The sequence below is a fragment of the Dendropsophus ebraccatus genome, chromosome 3 (genome assembly GCF_027789765.1).
Source record: "Dendropsophus ebraccatus isolate aDenEbr1 chromosome 3, aDenEbr1.pat, whole genome shotgun sequence".
In the NCBI taxonomy this organism is placed as follows: domain Eukaryota; kingdom Metazoa; phylum Chordata; class Amphibia; order Anura; family Hylidae; genus Dendropsophus; species Dendropsophus ebraccatus.
The window spans coordinates 190,712,050-190,725,370 of record NC_091456.1 but is presented as its reverse complement, the minus strand read 5'-3'; the positions used below and the strand labels follow the sequence as shown (position 1 = coordinate 190,725,370).

The 13,321-nt window shown below is 45.1% G+C and overlaps 1 protein-coding gene across 1 annotated transcript; it reads right to left on the bottom strand.

Moving 5' to 3' along the window:
• Positions 1 to 1,825: 1,825 nt before the first annotated feature.
• On the bottom strand, positions 1,826 to 4,531 carry LOC138786620 (oocyte zinc finger protein XlCOF6.1-like). The gene is made up of 2 exons (XM_069963601.1): positions 4,303 to 4,531; positions 1,826 to 3,415 (listed from the first exon to the last, which is right to left on the bottom strand). The coding sequence occupies exons 1-2, from the start codon at positions 4,529 to 4,531 to the stop codon at positions 2,553 to 2,555; spliced, it is 1,092 nt and encodes a 363-aa protein (XP_069819702.1). The 3' UTR covers positions 1,826 to 2,552.
• Between the last annotated feature and the right edge of the window lie 8,790 nt (positions 4,532 to 13,321).

Below are 13,321 nucleotides of genomic sequence, written 5' to 3'. Positions count from 1 at the left end.
TGACATATTCCTCTTTATGTTTGTTGTATACTTTGGTTGATACACTCAGTAGTTTTTTTGTAATAAACACATTTGCGCAAAAATTTGAAAAATTTACATTTCTTTATATTCAAAATTCTCTTCTCCTAAGAAAAATAGTCATATCACATAAACTAATTATTACTGCAACATCTACAACATGTCTACTTTATGGTGACGTCATTTGGTGAACGTCCTTTTACTTTTTAGGTTGTTAGAGGGCTTCGGAATTTTGCAAACTTTCATGAAAATTACAATTCTGATTTTATTAGGGACCAGTTCAGTTCTGAAGTGGATTTGTGGGGCCTGTATGTTAGTTACCCCCATAAATCTCTCCACTGTAAAAACTGCACCCCTCAAAGTATTCAAAGTAACATTTCATAAGTTTATTAACCCTTTAGGTGTTTACAAGAAATTTAAGCAAGTTGGGGGGGGGAATGTAAAAATTTCATTTTTTTGGCAGATATTCCATTTTAATTAATTTTTTCTTCTAACACAGCAAATACTAACTGAGAAATACCACTCACTATTGATTCCCCTTATTCCAATGTTTCTAGAAATCCCTCATATGCGGCCGCAGTGCGTCACCTGACTCAACCACAGGCCGCAGACATGACAGAGACCTGGGGAATTATGGGGCCTTTTTTTTATTTGTTTTTTTTTAGCCATTCTACCATGTCACAGAGGCCTTGCGGTGCCAAAATATTTGTGTAAGACAAGTTGATGTTTCCATCTTTACCATTCTGGGGGACATGTGACACCCTGATCATTTTTTATAAAATTTTTTATGAGGTGGTATGAATAAAAAACACAATTTAACAAAAAAAATGTAATTTTGATTAGTTTTTTTTATTTTTGCGGCGTTAATCGGGCAGGATAATTAATGTAACGAGTTAATAGACGGGGTCATTACGGATGCAGCGATACCAAATATATGTATCTTATTTATAGGGGATCATTTCTAAAGGGGGATGAGGAATGTGTATATTTAATTTATTTGTGTATTTATTTATGTATTTGTGTGTGTTTCAACTTTTGCAGGTACATTTATAATACATTACAGCACATGATCAGTGCTGCAATGTATTATAGAGTGAATGAGCTGTCAGTACAATGACAGCTCATTCATATGATCAGACCCATGCCTCAGTGCAGGGGTCTGATAGTTATATACTATAGCAGCCCAGACACATTAAGCAGCACCTGGGTTGCTATGGTGACCCCCGAGCCGCCCAAACGCTTGCATGGCTCGGGGGGGGGGGGGGCTTCGGAGGGAGCAGATCTCCCTCCGGATTCCCCATAGACGATGCGGCGCCTATGGGGTTAACTGTCCTGGGGGGCACGCGGCTCCCCTTCGGGCAGTAGCAGCGGAAGGAGGCTGTGTGACACAGCCTTCAACCGCTGTCCCATCGTTGTTAGGGACAGCAGGAACTACCTGCATTACATGACATTTCCCAAACATCATTTTGCAGCAAGGGGTTAACTATAAGTGGGACTACCTACTTTGAGGATAGGTACATGGGGGATTCTACTTACTTGGCGGGTTAACAACTGGGGGAGGGGGCTACCTACATGGATGCACAGAGAGGCCTAAATACTATATGGGGGCACATAGATGACCTCCTATACTTTATCGGGGCAAAGAGAGGGCATGTCTACTAAATGGGGGCACAGGGTGGCCTGAATACAGTCTCTGAGCACATAATGGCCATCACTGCTCATATGGGTGCACAGTGGGGACACTACTACTGTACGAAGCAATATAGCTGCTGCCTCAAACACCATTAAAATACGCAACTGAGGCGCCTTCAAGGAGAAAAATGTTTATTTAGTAAAAAAATAAATAAAATTAAGATTTAAAACGGGAATGGCCCACACCTGAGCGTTCAACACATACAACATTCATCCGTTATACGAATACATAAATACTACACACTACATATACAGCAGCTAGCTGGGTGTAGTGGTGCATAACTGACCACGTGGACACTTACTAAGGAGTCTAATTTGAGTCTAAGTAAAAAGTTACACAAAAAAAATCCCCAAAAAATTCACCTGGTACTCACCAAACATAGACCTGCACCAGTCTGTTATAAATGATAAGTTTGGGGCAAATCCAGGATTATGTGGATTTTTGGGTGAATACGCAAAACAGGCAGATTAAAAAAAAAAATTGCATCTAAAAAATATTCACTGGTCGAATACTCATTCATGAATAGAACTTAGACCGAAAGGCTGTGAAAAATCTAATTATCCAATAAAATAGGCGCAAAGCCCTTGATAAATCCCCCATGTCCATGGGAACAGCAGGCTGTGATCTCCACACTGCCTGCAGATGTTCTCACCCAGGGGTGAGGGGGTGGTGGTGTAAAGGTAGCATCCTGTAAGGTGGCTCCAGTAGCAGAGCCCTCTACAGCCTCTGTGATGCGAGCCTCTGCTAGTAGCAATAAGCTGTAGCGCAGAGATGCTGCAGGAAGTTGCCAGTGACCAGCCAGGAGCCTTACAGTACAGGACAGCTGACTCTCCTGTGTGTGTCAGGGGAGGAGCATGGTGTCCACTCCAGCCTTGCTACCCTCCTCCCTTCCCCTTTGCTTTGTGTGAGTTCTTTGATGTTTACCAAGAGTTGATTTCTGAGTAAAACATTTCCCACATTTTGAGCATGAAAATGGCTTCTCCCCAGTGTGAGTTCTCTGATGCTCAACAAGATACGGTTTCTGAGAAAAGCATTTCCCACATTCTGAACACAAAAAAGGCTTCTCCCCTGTGTGAATTCTTTGATGTTCGACCAGTTTTGATTTCTTTGTAAAACACACCCCACATTCTGAACAAGAAAATGGCTTCTCTCCTGTGTGGATTTTCACATGTGTGACCAGCTTAGTTTTCTGACTAAAACATTTCCCACACTCTGAGCATGAAAACGGCTTCTCCCCCGTGTGAGTTTTTTGATGTTTAACAAGATCTGATTTTTGAACAAAGCCTCTCCCACATTCTGAACATGAAAATGGTTTCTCCCCTGTGTGAATTTGTTGATGTACAAGAAAATTTGATTTAAGAGCAAAATATTTCCCACATTCTGAACATGAAAATGGCTTCTCCCCTGTGTGAATTTTCTGATGTCTTTTTAGATATTTTTTAAGAGCAAAGATCTTTTTACATTGTGAACATGAAAACTGAGTCTTTCCTGTATTTTCTCTTTGATGTTCATCGTCTTCTCTGTAAATGTCAGCTTGCTGTGATGGATCAGAAGATGGGACTTGTATAACAGGATGAGATGAGAGATCTTTGCTGTGAGGGGCTGAGGGTGTATCTGGGATAGTGGACGGCTCCTCATATGTATCTTGTGTGATATGATCCTCTGAGGAGATCTGATGTCCCCCTGAGCTCCTGGTAGAATCATCTGCAAAGGAGAAAACACCATTTCTGTAATCTTTGAGTCATATAACAAACATATTGCAGACACTATGTAACATATTAACAATGATCACAATGTGTCAGGAAGAAGCATGTAGAAGCTGAAGGCAGGTTAGCCGAAATCCTTAGGTCTTATTCACATGTTCGGTAAATTTGTCCGTAATTATGGAAAAAATTAGGGTCCATTAATTTCTATTGGGCTAATCACACTATTTGTAGTTATATGGATCTGTATATAGGACATGTGCCAGTGCAGCTGTAAATGCGCAACAATGCGGCAATAGACATCTATGGGATCCGTAAAAAATTCGGATAACGGATGCACTAAGGACGGATATGTAGTGGATTGTGGACATAATATACGGTCCTGAAAAATTACTGAACAAGTGAAAGAGGCCTAAGCAGTAAAAAAGGTGGAAACTCTTCTCAAAAAAAGAGGACTGTTAACCACCTACATACCAATAACTACTTTTATGTAGAGTTTGAGAAGGTAAAAGTGTGTATAAAAGCTAGAGACCCCATCAGTCTGGGGAAAATTATAATGGAATTAAGGACACATTCTTCAGACTGGTATCGTTCACGAAACCCAGACTTGTTCATTAGATTGCATTATTCTTGGCTATGTAGAGCTTGCATACAGCTGCTTGGCTGTGGAATCCCATGCCATTAGGATCCTGGTGGACACAGTTTTAAAGCTGATACTTATACCAGATGAGGTTCAGTGTCTGCAGCTCACAGGTGATCAGCTACAGACCGGCACAGCACATACATATTATATGACTATATTCTATCTATCTATATTATACACACAATAATACACACAGAATATTTACAGCCGGTGACTGTTCTCTGCATTTAGTGGTCACTACTCACCTGGGCGGTTACCTGTAGAGATGTCCTCCTTATACTGCTCATCACTGCTGTCATCTGTCTCTTCTTTTACCATCATATCTGGAGCATTAATATAGTTCAGATCCTTCCCGGTATTGATTTCCTCCTTATACTGCTCATCACTGCTCACATCTGTCACCTCCTCTTCTTCTTCTTCTTTTACGGTTATATCTGTAGCATTGATCACAATAAGATCTCCCCCCTGATTCATAAGATGTGAGAGAAATATTGTAAAAGTCATCAGACAGTAGGAGAAGTCAGGTGGGATGTACAGATCATAGGGAACATCTCCATCTACCTGATCCTGATCCTGTGGGAGAAGAGGACGGGGACATCTCTCTGGTGCTGTTCTCTTACTGGATCTGACTGGAGGGAACACATACAGAGACTGAATTCATTCTTTCCATCCAGATAATACAGAGAGGAGGTGTGTATATAGTCCTGTCTATTACCTGCTGATGGGAGGGGCTGCTGATCCTCCAGCATCACATCCTTGTACTGATCCTTGTGTCCTTCTACATACTCCCACTCCTCCATGGAGAAATAGACCGCCACGTCCTGACACCTTATAGGAACCTGACACACACAATGATCACACAGTCATCCCCCCCCACCCCTCCAGTGGTGTTACTGTATAATGTCCCAGCATTCCCAGCAGCCACAGTCTCACCTCTCCACTCAGCAGCTCCACCATCTTGTTGGTGACTTCTAGGATCTTCTCTTCCTCCATTTCCTCATGTATCAGGGGCCCCGGGATTGGGCTCAGGGTTCTTCCCCATCCTTCACCCCCAGGGGCCCCACAGCGCCCACTAGAGGACTTCTTTACTACTGTGTAATCCTGTGTATGGAGAGACACATTACTATCACTCCATCCATTCCCAGAATCCCTCACCTCTCCAGTCCTATCCATCTGTTATTCCATAGATAAGAATGATGTCATGATGACATCACTCCCAGAATCCCTCACCTCTCCAGTCCTATCCATCTGTTATTCCATAGATAAGAATGATGTCATGATGACATCACTCCCAGAATCCCTCACCTCTCCAGTCCTATCAATCTGTTATTCCATAGATAAGAATGATGTCATGATGACATCACTCCCAGAATGCCTCACCTCTCCAGTCCTATCCATCTGTTATTCCATAGATAAGAATGATGTCATGATGACATCACTCCCAGAATCCCTCACCTCCCCAGTAAGCAGGAAGAGTATGTGTAGGGTGAGGGTTATTATCCTCTCGGCCATCTTGTCTCTGTCTCTCTCCATGGTTGATGGGTCGGTCTCTTATATAGAAGATATCAGCAGAGGATGCTGGAGTCTAGGAAGGTGATCTGGAAAGATAATGAGAGAATGAATCAATGACGCACAAATTAATTTTTGTTAGTCGTTTGATCGTTGCATACACAAAGATTATCAAATGTAATGATTTTCCACACAATAATCTGTCCGTGTAATAGGGCTCTAAGATTTACTAACTTTGTGCAGATGATGGGAGGAGACTATAGCGACCAATCAGATTCCAGTATTTTTTAATGTAACAAGAAACCAGAATGTAACCGGTGTGTAATCTACAGAAGCCCAAAACCTCTCATCCTTCCATATTACCTCCTCCTCCGGTATAATCTCCAGTCCTCCAGCATTATATCCCCCTCTACTAATACGTTTATGATGGTAGTCATCTTGTCTGACCTTTTATTAAAAGGAGATATCCAAAAATAAAAATAAAACAGCTCCACCCCTGTCCTCAGGTTGTGTACAGTATTGCAGCTGAATGGAGTCCAATTATAATTCTGCACACAAGCTGAGATGTTTCCCAATCCTGGAGGGAGGAGACTACACAGACCTCAGCACTGCGGGGGAGGAGACTACACAGACCTCAGCACTGCGGGGGAGGAGACTACACAGACCTCAGCACTGCGGGGGAGGAGACTACACAGACCTCAGCACTGCGGGGGAGGAGACTACATAGACCTCAGCACTGCGGGGGAGGAGACTACACAGACCTCAGCACTGTGGGGGAGGAGACTACATAGACCTCAGCACTGCGGGGGAGGAGACTACACAGACCTCAGCACTGTGGGGGAGGAGACTACACAGACCTCAGCACTGCGGGGGAGGGGAACATCCCGGACACTGAGCACCACAGAATCACAGCCTTATCCATGTTATAGGAGAACAGACAGATATATGACAGGAACCATGTGTTTCCCTCTCCTACCAGCATCTAACTGTGTCCGCCAGGTCCTTCCCTGTGGTGACGCCACACATCTTTCCACCTGCAGAGCCATGTGCTTCCAGGACCTGCCATGATGTCACAGTCATGTGATCAGTCACATGGAGGAGGAGGCTGCTGCTCAGTGTATGCAGGACTCTGCTGTGCTGGATGAGCTGAAGTGATGTGTATGCAGCAGAGCTGTGTGTGTGTGATGTGTGTGCAGCAGAGCTGTGTATGTGTGTGTTATATATGCCTGCAGCAGAGCCCTGTGTGTAATGTACATGTAGCTGAGCTGTATATGTGTAATGTACATGTAGCTGAGCTGTATGTGTGTAATGTACATGTAGCTGAGCTGTATATGTGTGTAATGTACATGTAGCTGAGCTGTATATGTGTGTAATGTACATGTAGCTGAGCTGTATATATGTGTAATGTACATGTAGCTGAGCTGTATATGTGTAATGTACATGTAGCTGAGCTGTATATGTGTAATGTACATGTAGCTGAGCTGTATATGTGTAATGTACATGTAGCTGAGCTGTATATGTGTAATGTACATGTAGCTGAGCTGTATATGTGTAATGTACATGTAGCTGAGCTGTATGTGTGTAATGTACATGTAGCTGAGCTGTATATGTGTAATGTACATGTAGCTGAGCTGTATGTGTGTAATGTACATGTAGCTGAGCTGTATATGTGTAATGTACATGTAGCTGAGCTGTATATGTGTGTAATGTACATGTAGCTGAGCTGTATGTGTGTAATGTACATGTAGCTGAGCTGTAAATGTGTGTAATGTACATGTAGCTGAGCTGTATATGTGTGTAATGTACATGTAGCTGAGCTGTATATATGTGTAATGTACATGTAGCTGAGCTGTATATATGTGTAATGTACATGTAGCTGAGCTGTATATGTGTAATGTACATGTAGCTGAGCTGTATGTAATGTACATGTAGCTGAGCTGTATGTGTGTAATGTACATGTAGCTGAGCTGTATATATGTGTAATGTACATGTAGCTGAGCTGTATATGTGTGTAATGTACATGTAGCAGAGCCCTTTGTGTAATGTACATGTAGCTGAGCTGTATATGTGTAATGTACATGTAGCTGAGCTGTATATGTGTAATGTACATGTAGCTGAGCTGTATGTGTGTAATGTACATGTAGCTGAGCTGTATATGTGTAATGTACATGTAGCTGAGTGTTATCCACACGCCACTCTTATTATATGGCAGCGTGGGGTGTTGTGAGTTCTTTGGGATTCTGAGGGAATTGAATGGGGTGCTGTGTCAGGTCTCTTTAAGGGGACCTGTCACACTCCGTGCCGGGGCAAAGCCCGGCCGACCCCTCGCTAGAGACCACTATACTTATGCTGTGCACGAAGTCTCGCTCCTTGAGCCGGTCCCAGCTCTATGAGGATGGTATGAGGGCCCGACATCCACAGGTGGGGGTTGTGCTTACAGCTGAACACCGTGCAGGATGCATGACATTTGCCAGAGAACACCAGGATTGGCAGATTCACCACTGGCGCCCCCTGTGCTCCTCACAGATGAGAGCAGGTTCACACTGAGCACATGTGACAGAGTCAAGATGCCGTGGAGAGTGATCTGCTGTCTGCAATATCCTTCAGCATGAGCGGTATAGCAGTGGGTCAGTAATGGTGTGGGGTAGCATTGCTCTGGGGGCCCGCACAGCCCTCCGTGTGCTGCCAGAGGTAGCCTGACTGCCATTAGGTATCGAGGTGAGATCCTCAGGCTCCTTGTGAGACCATATGCTGGTGCAGTTGGCCCTGGGTTCCTCCTAATGCAGGACAATGCTAGACCTCATGTGGCTGGAGTGTGTCAGCAGTTCCTGCAAGATGAAGGCATTAAAGCTATGGACTGGCCGCCCGTTCCCCAGACCTGGATCCCATTGAGCACATCTGGGACATCATGTCTCCTCCACCTACCAACGTCATGTTGCAGCACAGACTGTCCAGGAGTTGGCGGCTGCTTTAGTCCAGGTCTGGGAGGAGATCCCTCAGGAGACCATTGGCCACCTCATCAGGAGCATGCCCGGGCCTTGTAGGGAGGTCATACAGGCACGTGGAGGCCACACACAAGACTAAGACTCATTAGAACTTGTGTTAAGAACTAGAGATTAGCGAACCAGGTTCAGGTTCGAGTCGATCTGAACCAGAACGTTCGGTATTTGATTAGCGGGGCTGCTGAAGTTGGATAAAGCTCTAAGGTTGTCTGGAAAACATGGATACAGCCAATGACTATATCCATGTTTTCCACATAGCCTTAGGGCTTTATCCAACTTCAGCAGCCACCGCTAATCAAATGCCAAAAGTTCGGGTTCGGATCGACTCGAGCATGCTCCAGGTTCGCTCATCTCTATTAAGGACATTACATCAAAGTTGGATCAGCCTGGATTGTTTGTCCACTGTAATTTTGTGAGTAACTCCAAATCCAGGCCGACATAAACGTGATTTCCATTGATGATGTTTCTGTGAGATTTTCTTGTCAGCACATTCAACTTTGTGCAGAACAAAGTATCACTAAGAAGATTTCATTCATTCAGATCTTGGAGTGGTTATCTGAGGGGACTAGAGATGAGCGAACCTTGAGCATGCTCGAGCCGATCCGAACCCGAACTTTCGGCATGTGATTAGCGGTGGCTGCTGAAGTTGGATAAAGCCCTAAGGCTATGTGGAAATCATTGATATAGTCATTGGCTGTATCCATGTTTCCCAGACAACCTTAGAGCTTTATCCAAGTTCAGCAGCCACCGCTAATCAAATACCGAACGTTCGGGTTCGGGTCGGCTCGAACCCGGTTCGCTCATCTCTAGAGGGGTATAGGAAGTGTATAACACACATACAGCTCAGCTACATGTACATCACACATATACAGCTCTACTCTATAAACATACAGCTCATGTGGCCCAGGGTAATATTGGCTGTTACTGTGAAGGGTTAATTAATGACCTCTGTCTGGCAGTTAGAGAGTGTCATTGGTGCCAGCACACATTGATAGTTTTCCAGCAGTGAAGCAGTTGTGTGTGAACAGGCAGATGTGTGCTGTGCATGCTGGGAAAGAGGGGCGGGGCATAGAAGGATCCTATGTGGAGATCCAGTCAGAGTCAGTGTGTGTGCTCTGAGGTAACAAGAAGGATCCTATTGTGTTATGAGGTAAAAGACTGATAGAGTTATATAAAGAGCCAGAAATAACAGTATAAATAACAGGTATTTACCTCAGGGAGAGAGACCAGGATTTACCACAGGGAGAGAGACTCCAGCCCATTGGGAAGTGGAGGGTTTTACAGGATAGGACTGATAAACCCAGGTACCTGAAACATACCCTCCACATTTGTTCTCACTGATGTTTTTTTACTGATTGAGTTCTACTGTATGGAGAATGTACCACAATAGGTTCTGTTAAATTTCATTACAATGGAGCCTGCTTAACATCATATGTGCTATATAGAAGATAACACTTAAGAGACCTGACACAACATTCAATTACCTCAGAATCGCAATGGTAAAGGGGTTCTCCGGGCCACGGTTATTTTTATTGTATGGCTGGGGAGGGGATGGATCTAGACGGTGCCGGTCGCTTGCCTCCCCGGTTCCAGCGGCAGATCCCGGATCGCGGCGCCCCGTTCTCCAGTCCCGCGGACGCTGCCTGGTCTGAGCTCAACCACTCAGCGGTCGTAGTGGGGTACCGCTGAATGGCTGAGCTGCCTTGAGACGTCACGTCTCAAGCCGCAGCTGTGGGACAGGAGAATGTGGCAGCGCGATCTGGGACCCGCTGGGGGAGGTAAGTGACCGGCGGCTTCTATATCCACCTCCCCAGCCATACAATAAAATACCCCTGGCCCAGAGTACCCCTTTAACTCAGTCTTAAAGAGACCGTACACTGTCCAACAACAGTGGTAAAAATAGATAAACAAATAGATCTCCAACCTGCTGCAGAACTGGGTACAGTTGCAAGATTTATGAATCTACCAGAGGAGTATGTAGCTTAGGCGCATAATCGCCGACAGCTTTTGGCAACCAATTATTGGATGAGTTGGAGGACAGTCAGGAGAAGGACACTCTGTTGGTGTTTCTTCAGAGACTAACTCAGTCTATTGAGAGTTTGCGGGCTGTGGAACCAGAATCAGTACAGGGGACAGTGATGTGAGGTATCTCCACAACAGACTCAGCTGCAGGAGTTAAAAGAACAATTCAGGAATCAGCAAAGTCATTTAAGAAGGTGATTAGTCCTGACAAATTTCCTCATTCCCCCAAGCCAGAACTACTAGTAAAGAGGACCAGTCCAGCCCCAGAGATAACCATCTGCAAAGAATTCTAAATAAATGGCCAAATTGGTGAAAGAGAACAAAACGAGAAACAATGTCCGCTGATCGTTGTGTCGCTTGTTTTTCAAACATGTTGAAAAACAAGCGACTGATACGGCAGCGATCTGCTGCCGTCGCTCCATAGAATAGGAGCGTCGGCAGCAGATGCTGCTATATGCTATGGGCTGCTGGACAATCTAGCGATCACCCGAGCAGCCCCCCCCCCTCAGCTCCCCATGCCCCCCCCAGACCGCTCGCTGCTGACACGAGGAATAGCGGCGGTAGCGAGCGGGGAATGAGCAGCTGACAGCGCTTCCGGTGCATAGAACAGCGTCGTGCACGGGAACTGGGCCGCGGTCCGAAAAACGGACCGCGGCACCGGCCTCCCCGTGACAGCACCGTTCGATCTGTCGGTTCAGATTAAAGAGGATGTACCTGGTGGTACATCCTCTTTGATTAACTCTTTGTTGTCCTGTTTTGGTGTCTCATTTCACTCTCTCCGTAGGGGAACAATGAAGACAGGGGGGAGAGCTTCAAACTGCTTTTTAATGATAAAAATAAATTTTTTGGCTTATAAACCCAATTACAAAGTTTCTTAAAATTGCCTGGACTATTGATTTCTGCAAAAAAAAAAAATTCACGACAGTGACTCTTAAGGGTTGTTTTGTTGGTTGTGTAATGTGTAAGAAAAGTTGCCTATTTTACCTTTAACAAATAAAGATCTACCATCTCCAGAGCTGCGAGAAGAAAAGAGGAGGAAAGGGACTTCTCTATGGATCGTTATTGAGACTCCTTTCCATGCTGAGCTGTCACCGCTGCTGTGGAACCAATAGGAAAAATTATTAAGAGGTAGCTTGGGTATTTTTTGGCTTAATAGAAGATAATGGAGATCTTATCCTTCTTAAGGACATCCGGTATCCTGTTCCTTTTTTGAAGGGAGATGAATAATTTCGCGGACGACATGTTACAACCAAGGATGGTGTGGGGACTCATAGCATGAGAGAGGAGAATTACTACAGAGTAGAAGCGTGGCAGAAATATAAAGGACGGGAGGTACAAGTGAACGGGACAGTAGCCAAAGATGTAGGCTAAATATGCAAAAGTGCCAGATTCTGAGGTCGGCTTCAGCTGGGACTTGTTCTGTCTAGGCGATTTAGGCTTCGTCATTTTAGGTAGATGAGGTAGTCGTGGGTGGACTATACCGGCATCCAAAAAGGGATATCTATCATGGGGGGGGGATCCCCGGAAATTCTTAAACTCTGTCTAGATCATCCGGTGTGTGAATCACAAGTCTCTTGCCTCCCTTGAGAATGGCTAGGCCAAAGGGGTAGAGTCAAGCATATTGGATCCTCATCTCTGGAGCAACGGCTCCAAAACCAAACCGGCCCAGGTAGGTATAATTTCCAAGATAAGCGAAGAGACAGCACTTCCAGTAACACTCCAGTGGTTTTATTAAGCAAACCAATACGTATTGGTCTTTTCATCAGTGTCGTTGCAGCAACATCTTGGAATAGTTGCACGGACTGATCATCCAGCGTTAGTCCTGGGTTTTCCCTGTTGGCTCTCAAAATGGCCGCTGTATCTACATAACTGAGTAGGCCACAGATCACATCTCTTGGACCTTAGTCTGCTTTCGGTTTGGGGGGGGGGGGGAACAGCCCTGGATCCTCTCTATGACTATAGTGGCTGCTCTTTCTTCCCCAATAGCTGGTCAGTGACCTGAGGAGCGTAAGTCTGAGGGATTTCTTTGAATCTAACATTCTTTCTTCTGCTCCTGTTCTCCTGATCTTCTAGGAGCAAGTAAGTGCAAGTCAAATGGGTTTCACGCTGCTGGAAGGAGTGGGACACTCACAGAGTTTGCCGATACGACGGACATCTTGTTTCAGGTCGGCCAGTTTCTGCATAACAGAGGTGAGCGCACAATGTAGCGCCTACTGAATTGTCTTGCGCAGGTAGGCTCTGGAGATTATTGTGGCATCAGGGTCCAGAGTCAGCATCAGCCTTGGGGTCCCGTGCTGCACGCGTCGCCATCTTGGCTGATCGTCCAGGGCTCTGCTTCGGCTTCTTTATAAAGAAATGATCCATGTCTTTCCCGGTTTTCTGCTTTTTAGGGGTGCTGGGGGGTCCAGCACCCTTGTCCCTCCCAATCTTCATCACAACAGGGGCTGTATACTGTAATTAGAAGGCAAAAAGGGGTCTTGCTGAAAGGAGCCAGTCTTCTATGCTGCCATCTCGGTCTGCGATCAGGCTCCGCCCCCAAGTCTACTATCCTCTGAAACCAGCACAGCCGCACATACAGATCCTGGACTATATCCCCATGCCACACAGTGGTGGTAACATGATACAAAGATTAATAGCATTAGACTTCTTCTGGATACACACTTGGAACCCCATAGACTAAACAGAGAATACGAGATATTCTACCATTAAGGACATGAGGCCATTACTCTTT

Bases quoted from the DNA above. Each gene is read 5' to 3' on its own strand.
- LOC138786620 (XM_069963601.1), bottom strand. From the start codon at position 4,531: ATGAATCAGGGGGGAGATCTTATTGTGATCAATGCTACAGATATAACC. The intron at 3,416-4,302 runs GTGAGTAGTGAC...TCTCCTTTGCAG, and splicing joins CTCTACAGGTAACCGCCCAG to ATGATTCTACCAGGAGCTCA.